Source organism: Pelophylax lessonae (assembly GCF_965119305.1).
Source record: "Pelophylax lessonae genome assembly, chromosome: 6".
NCBI lineage: Eukaryota > Metazoa > Chordata > Amphibia > Anura > Ranidae > Pelophylax > Pelophylax lessonae.
Window position 1 is genome coordinate 42,984,044 of NC_138773.1, and position 7,206 is coordinate 42,991,249.

A 7,206-nucleotide genomic window follows, 5' to 3' on the forward strand; every position below is an offset into this window, starting at 1 on the left:
TAGAAAACACAGGGAAAGTTAACCATTACATGACATCACTTCTGCAGTCGGCGGACAAAATTCTTGGGCTGTCCTTGTGCTGTCTTTGCACTTTTCAGCAGACACCGACATCCCGGGGAGAAAAGAGGAACATTTGTAAGCCGACCATCGGTACGTGTGTACGGGGCTTTAGAGTGTGTGTGTGTGTGTGTGTGTGTATATATATATATATATATATATATGTGTGTGTGTGTCTGTGTAAATCCAGGAAGTGAAAAGGCAGCAGATTCAGCTGCCCACAGTTATACAGCATATTTGGCAAGCACAGGATCACAGTATATGCAAAGTGGTTGCAGGGAAGCTTTAGAATGGCAAATACGTTTTTATTACAAATTATGTGAGCAGACTGCAGTTCCTCTTTAACCTGACAAAAAAAAAATAAATAAATACTTTTTTTAATATATTTTTTTTAGTCCTAAACCTAACAAGAAAATGTACCTGTAGCATTTACCATGGATGAGATGCTGGTGTATGGGTGACCTAGTGATAGCAATACAACTCCCTCTGACTCACCAAAGTTGGAAGAGAAGATGTTTATTTGGGTGGCCTGCCCAGCAGAGCAAATAACGGCAACAATATCCATAGACAATGGCAAACAAAGGTTGTTAATGGTTGCACTAATAATTTACAAATGAGATATTATCAAACCTGATTTCACAAGGTACCCAACACCTGGCTCAAGTAGTAAAAGTCTGCACCTCTTAGGCCCTAACTTTTGGGGGAGCCCTAAATACAGGATATATGCACTCAGGGACTACAAGTTGCTCTCTTTCCCCTCCGATTGGGATCCAGGACCTCATTGCAGCGCCTTTAGAGTTTTTGTAATTCCAACGGAAAGGGGAGTAATCCCCTAAGTGTTCCAAATTGGGGTGGTGCTGTCTAAGAAAGTATAGCAAGGATGGTGTTCATCAGCCTCTCACCACTCCCCCATTCATTGCAGAGTCTCCTCCCCCCTGTGGGTATCTGGAACACTGGACTCACAACCAAGCTGCCTCTTGTGATTTCCAGGAGGGATGGCAGCAGCTGCGAATATAGTTGCAGTGATCTCTTGCAAAGCTGCAGGTGCTCCAGGTGTAGATGTCCTCTCTTGAAGCTCACGGAGTCCCTCCAGTGCAGGACACAGTTCCCTTCAAACGCTTAGTGGTCCCTCTGGCTTGGAGGTCTCTGGTGGGTACAACAGTTCTGTCCTGATATACTAACACAGGGAGCACTGGCTTTTTAGAAGTCTCCAGACTCAGCAGCACACCAGTAGCTTCCTTTGGCTCACCACATGGAAAACTGTTCTGGAACCCAAGTTTCCAGTCCTTTTCCTCCTCCTACAGCTGATTAGCTCCTGGGACTTGTAGTCCCTCACAGTCTTCTCTGTACCACACTTCCTCTTTTGGAGACTACATTTCATACCAGTCCCTGTAGCTTGCACAGTCTTCAGGGGTGGGGATGGGGGGAATGTGACTATTCTTCCTCAGTCTACAGCAAATGGCAGCGCCCCCATTCTCTAGGCACTGTGGTGATGATAGAAATAGCCCCAACCACGGCTCCGGCTTACATCCTCACTGCAGCTCCTCTCACCTGCCACCAGTGGTGTATTTTGGTTTTGTGCTGCCCTAGGCAAGACTAAAATTGGGCACCCCCCCTCCCCCCACCTATGTAAATTTTCCCCACTCCTTTTTTAATGGATGTGGCTCCCTCCAAAATTGAAGGACTACAAGTCCCAGCATGAACCCCTGAGATCTCACAAGAGAGGGGGTGGGTGAGGGGGAGAGAGAGAGAGAGAAGGGTGGGTGAGGGGGGGTTGAGAGAGCAAGAAATGGGGGATGAGAGAGAGAGAGAGAGAGACAGAGAGACAGAGAGGGGGATGAGAGAGGGAGAGGGAAAGAGGGGTGAGAGAGAGAGAGAGAGAAGGGGGTGAGAGAGAGGGGGGATGAGAGTGAGAGAGAGGGGGTTGAGAGAGAGGGGGGAATGAGAGAGGTGGCTCTAGCAACCAGTGGCCAATAGAGACTCAGGTGGAGGGGGGGGCAGTTTCTTTGCTCCCCCCCTGCAAAGTGCCGCCCTAGGCCTGGGCCTTGTTGGCCTAGGCCAAAATACAGCACTGCCTGCCACTCAGTCCCGTTACAGCCTGGAGATAGAGATGACAGCAGCTGCTCTTACTGTAGGTAGCCCTGTCACAGCTGTAGCTGTGCTGGGCTACATACTAAACACCATGCATTCACTTTAAGGCCTTGTTTAGATGGACCCCTAAAGAGCAGCAGCTTCCAGGTGTTCAGTGGGCAATCCTGCATGCCTGTTTTTATATCCAGCTGGAGCTGGACTTTGTATTGAAAAAAAGCTCCACAATCGCGAGCCAAGCATTTGGTCTTACGATTGCAGCAATCCATTCGACTTCAATGGGCAAATTTGACGGGAGGTGCTGCCTATCAAACCCGACAAGCCGAGTAAAATTTGCTGTGGCTGGGGTCCCCTTAACAATGCAGACTCCTTTATATCACAGTGCCCCTTTACATTACAGTGTGGAGGACCATCCTGTCACCAACTGTACCCGCGAACGCCAGACCTTTACCCCCCGATCCCTGGAAGAAAATGGTAGTTGTCAATATTTTATAATTTGGCAAAAAAAAAATGGGCTGCTCAGTCTAAAATGCCCAAGCTTATTTTTGTCCCAGTCTGGCCCCGAAGACAGGTACAGTGTATGTTTCCTATCTGGAGAAGAAGTGGGGGTGGGACCTGGGCCAGCTTTGAAGGAACAATCCAGGTCCCTTACATGTTTACCACCAAAATAGGAACATTTGTGGACTATGGTCTGGTTTATCAGAGTACAGCAGTATTTAACCGCTTGCCAACCGCCGCATGACTATTTACTGCGGCGGTCAGCCCCTCACAGGCAAAGCGACGTAGTACTAGTACTCTAGGGAGCGAGCGCGTGCCACCGTAGGCACGCTCCCGCTCGCTCACGGACCCCCCCCCCCCGCGCGAGTGACCGGCGGACCCGATGTCTGCCGGTCACTCGCGATCGTCGGTTACACCAGGAGAAAGGCAGGCGGCTAATGTAAACAAAGCCGCCTGTCAATCTCCCCTGTGTAACAGCACAGATCATACGGTCCTGCTATGTAGGACCGTTGATCTGTGCTGTTACACTCACAGTTACATCCAATCACAGTTAGAATCACGCCCCTAGGGACACACTTAACCCCTCCCTCTCCAATAAAGTTAACCCCTTCCCTGCCAGTGTAATTTTTACAGTAACAGTGCAAATGTATAGCACTGATTACTGTAGTAATGTCACTGGTTACCCCAAAAGTGTCAAAAATGTCAGTCAAGGGTCCGATCTGTCCGCCGCAATGTCGCAGTCCCGCAAAAAAAATCGCGGATCGCCGCCATTACTCGTTAAAAAAAAAAAACAATAAAAATGACAAAAATCTTTCCCTTAGTAAACGCAATAACTTTTGCACAAACCAATCAAAATACACTTTTTGCAATTTCTTTTTTTACCAAACATAGGTAGCAGAAAACAAATTGGCCTAAAATGTTAAAAAAATTTAGATTTTTACTTTTTTTTTGGGGGGGAATTTCATATAAAAAAAATGTGAAAAATATTGTTATTTTTGCAAAATTGTCGCTCTTTTTTTGTTTATAGCGCATGATCAAAAAAAATCGCACAGGTGATCAAATACCACCAAAAGAAAGCTCTGTTTGTGGGAAAAAAAGGACGTCAAATTCGTTTGGGTACAGCGTCGCACGACCGCGCAATTGTCCGTCAAAGTCACGCAGTGCCGAATCGCAAAATAGGCCCTGGTCAGGAAGGGGGTAAAATCTTCCGGGGCTTAAGTGGTTAATGCAGGAAAAAACTAGTACGAACAAGAGTTAAAAAGAAAAGCCTTTAGAAGTGAATAGTTCTACCTTAATGTCTTGAAATTACTATTTTATACATGAATTCAGATTAAGAAGAAATCTGTTTGCTCATATAGTATTATTTCCCACACACCACAAATGCTCAGCGTTCAATGCTATGATTAATTATCGGTGGCCGTGACATACTGGGCGTTGCAGCTCAGCTCCTGCCTGTTTGCTTAGAAGGCAGAGTTAATTTCTTGTTTTTTTAAGTAAGAGATGATTTGTTTAATTTCTTATTTCAGGATCTAAGAGAAAGGAAGAGAATTGCTCCATACCTTCATCTGCAGAATGGCATTGGCTGCTCTAGGAGACGACCTGAGCTGTTCCATCTGCCTGAACCTTTATACGGAGCCGGTGTCACTTGGATGTGGACACAACTTCTGCCGGGATTGTATTGTGACTGCTCTGGATACACAGAAGGGGCCTGGAGTTTATTTCTGTCCAGAATGCAGAGAGGAGTACAGGGAGCATCCTACTCTGGAGAAGAACAAGAAATTGTATAACATTGTTGAGTATTTCAGATCTTCTCAATCCAAAACAGAGAAGACCAAGATCTTCTGTACATACTGCCTTGACTCCCCAGTACCGGCATCCAAGACATGTCTACACTGTGAGACCTCTTTGTGTGAGAAACATCTGCTGGCTCATAATAGATCAGTTGACCATGTTCTTTTAGAACCCACCCCGTCCTTTACAGCCATTAAATGCCCCATCCACAAGGAGATCCTGAAATATTACTGTACACAGGATAATATTTGTATCTGTATGTCCTGCTGGGTGGCTGGAGACCATGTGGGGCACAAGATGGTACTTTTCAACGAAGCCTACAAGAATAGGAAAGAAAAACTGAAAGAAGAGAGAGCGAAACTGACCCATTGCATACAAGGGATTGAGATGAGAATCCAAAATCTGGAAAACCTTTACATAAAAGAAGAAAAAAAAGCAGCTGATGTCACCGGGAGAGTCACTGAGCTGTTCAGAGACATCCGGAGACATCTGCATGGTGAAGAGAAGAAAGTCCTGACTGAGATCTCCAGACAGAAGGAGAAGATCTCACTGTCTGTCTCGAATTTGATCAAAGAGTTAGAGGTACAGAGGAACAAGCTGTGCAAGACAGTTTTTGACATCGAAGAGTGCCTTGATATTACAGATCATATGACTTTCTTGAGGACAATACTAAAAAGTGATGACATAAGTATTAGTGGTGATATTGACAGTGATGTGAGTGACGCTGGTTGCCTGGATGAGGTGATGATCTCACTGGTGTTAAGCAGAGGACTTCCTCTTTTTACAGAAAATGTGAAACACCTGACGAAAAGCCAGAAGTTGTTCGTGGCCAAAAATTCAGATGTCCTCTTGGATCAAAACACAGCCAATCGTTTCATTACTGTATCACAGGATTTAAGATCAGCTACTTATATGGGGACTTGCCAGAAGAAACTGATTGGTCCAGAGATACTTTGTGGCGTTCAGGTGTTAAGTACACGCAGCTTTTCATCAGGAAAACATTACTGGGAGGTGGATGTGAGCGGAATAGAGGAATGGCTGATAGGGGTAGCTGCCTATAACGTAGAGAAGAAGGCCACGGGGCCTAAAATGCCTTTTGATATTAATGACAAGTGCTGGGCTATTGGTTTCAATAACAAGTCATGGTCTTTACAATTTTTCAGAGAACTTATAGCTAGTCATAATGATGTACATAAAACCATTGTTTTGGATTCTCTTGTGCAAACCGTGGGGATCTATCTGGATTATGATGAGGGACGTCTGACCTTCTACCAGCTGTGTGACCCCATCAGACATCTCCACACCTTCACCACCACCTTCACTGAGCCCCTATACGCTGCTTTTACTTTGCCCAAAAGTGGCTGTGTCAGGATCATACCCTAAAACTTAAAAAAACTATACTCTTAAGAGTGGCGGAGCCAGACAAAGTCCTTGCCACCCCTGTTGCCACCCCGATCCTGGGCGGGTGCATGGCAGTGCAGGAATCACAGGGGATCGATGTACGGGAGCTGCGGAGGGAGGCGGATGGAGAGCTGGTAGGCAGAGGGAGGGAGGAGGAGCGGAGTAATCACAGGGGAGCGCCGATCCATCCCACACCAAGACAGGAAGACCGAACAATCGTCCTGTATCTTACTTTGTGTCCTCACAATTCCGGGTGATGTCATGAGGAAGGGACTAAGGATAACCTCAAATACCCATTGGCTGGGGAGGCAGCAGGAGTCGGTGCAGCCTAAATTTTGCAGGCTGCACCTCCTCCTGCTACTTACACAGCCAATGGGTGCATCGGAAGAGCTGTCTGTCAATCGCATGCCGTAAATCTTCATCCCGATTCCCGCGGTCTTCCTGTCTTGGTGTGGGTCTTGTGGGATGGATCAGCTCTGAAAGGAGTTCCTGGGCAGCCTGCAGTGACTGAGGTGAGGGACGGTTTTGCCCAAGTAGTAGAAGCGCCTGTTCCCGTACAGTCTATGCTCCTTACCAAAAATGTTTCCTCCTTTAATAAGTCATTGTAATGCCACCCATATTCTTGTCCTTTTACCAGGGTGAAAGTACCCTAACACCTGTGCAGCAGTAGTGTCAGCTTACTGTCAATCACCCTGTTTAAAAGGACAGGAATATGGGTGACATTACAATGATTTAGTTAAGGGGGCAAAATTATTTATAATAATTCTCCTAAATCCTGCTTTTTTTATTTTTAGCAGAGTGGCAGATTTTTTATGGGGCTAATAAGCCACAACAGCAAGCCAAGTGTTTGGCTTATGGTTGTGGCATGGCCCCATTGACCTGGATAGCCAAATTTCACATAGGCTTAACATAAACCATCAAAGCTGTGGCACATGTAGAGGGGTTCCAGTTGTGATCTAGACTTCTAGTTGTCTGTTTTTACCATCCCCTGACCGCTCAGAAAAAAGTCTTAAATGGGCAAAATTATCTGAAAAAACTGACCCTTTAACTACGTCAGCTCCCCCTTAATGACCAGACCATTTTCTGCGATACGGCACTGCATTTCTTTAACTGACAATTGCGAGGTTGTGTGACGCTGTACCCAAATACAACTGATGTATTTTTTTTCCCACAAATAGAGATTTTTTTTGGTGGTATTTGATCCCCTCTGCAGTTTTTATATTTTGCGCTATAAACATAAAATTAGCGACAAATCCTTTTTACTTTCTGCTATAAAACATTCCCAATGAAAAAAATTGATTTTTTTTCATAGATTTAGGCTAATATGTATTCTGCCACATATTTTTTGTAAAAAATCCTAAGTGTATTTTG

At 45.5% G+C, this 7,206-nt stretch overlaps 1 protein-coding gene across 1 annotated transcript in view; it reads left to right on the forward strand.

The window, feature by feature from the left end:
• Nucleotides 1-5,817, forward strand: part of LOC309558550 (E3 ubiquitin-protein ligase TRIM39-like) — a gene marked incomplete at its 3' end in the record, with an annotated part of 98,393 nt that extends 92,576 nt beyond the window's left edge. The window contains exon 2 of the mRNA XM_082261629.1: nucleotides 4,188-5,817. Within this exon, the coding sequence (XP_082117755.1) occupies nucleotides 4,216-5,817 (1,602 nt within the window). The 5' untranslated portion in view covers nucleotides 4,188-4,215. The remainder of the gene's footprint in view (nucleotides 1-4,187) is intronic.
• Between the last annotated feature and the right edge of the window lie 1,389 nt (nucleotides 5,818-7,206).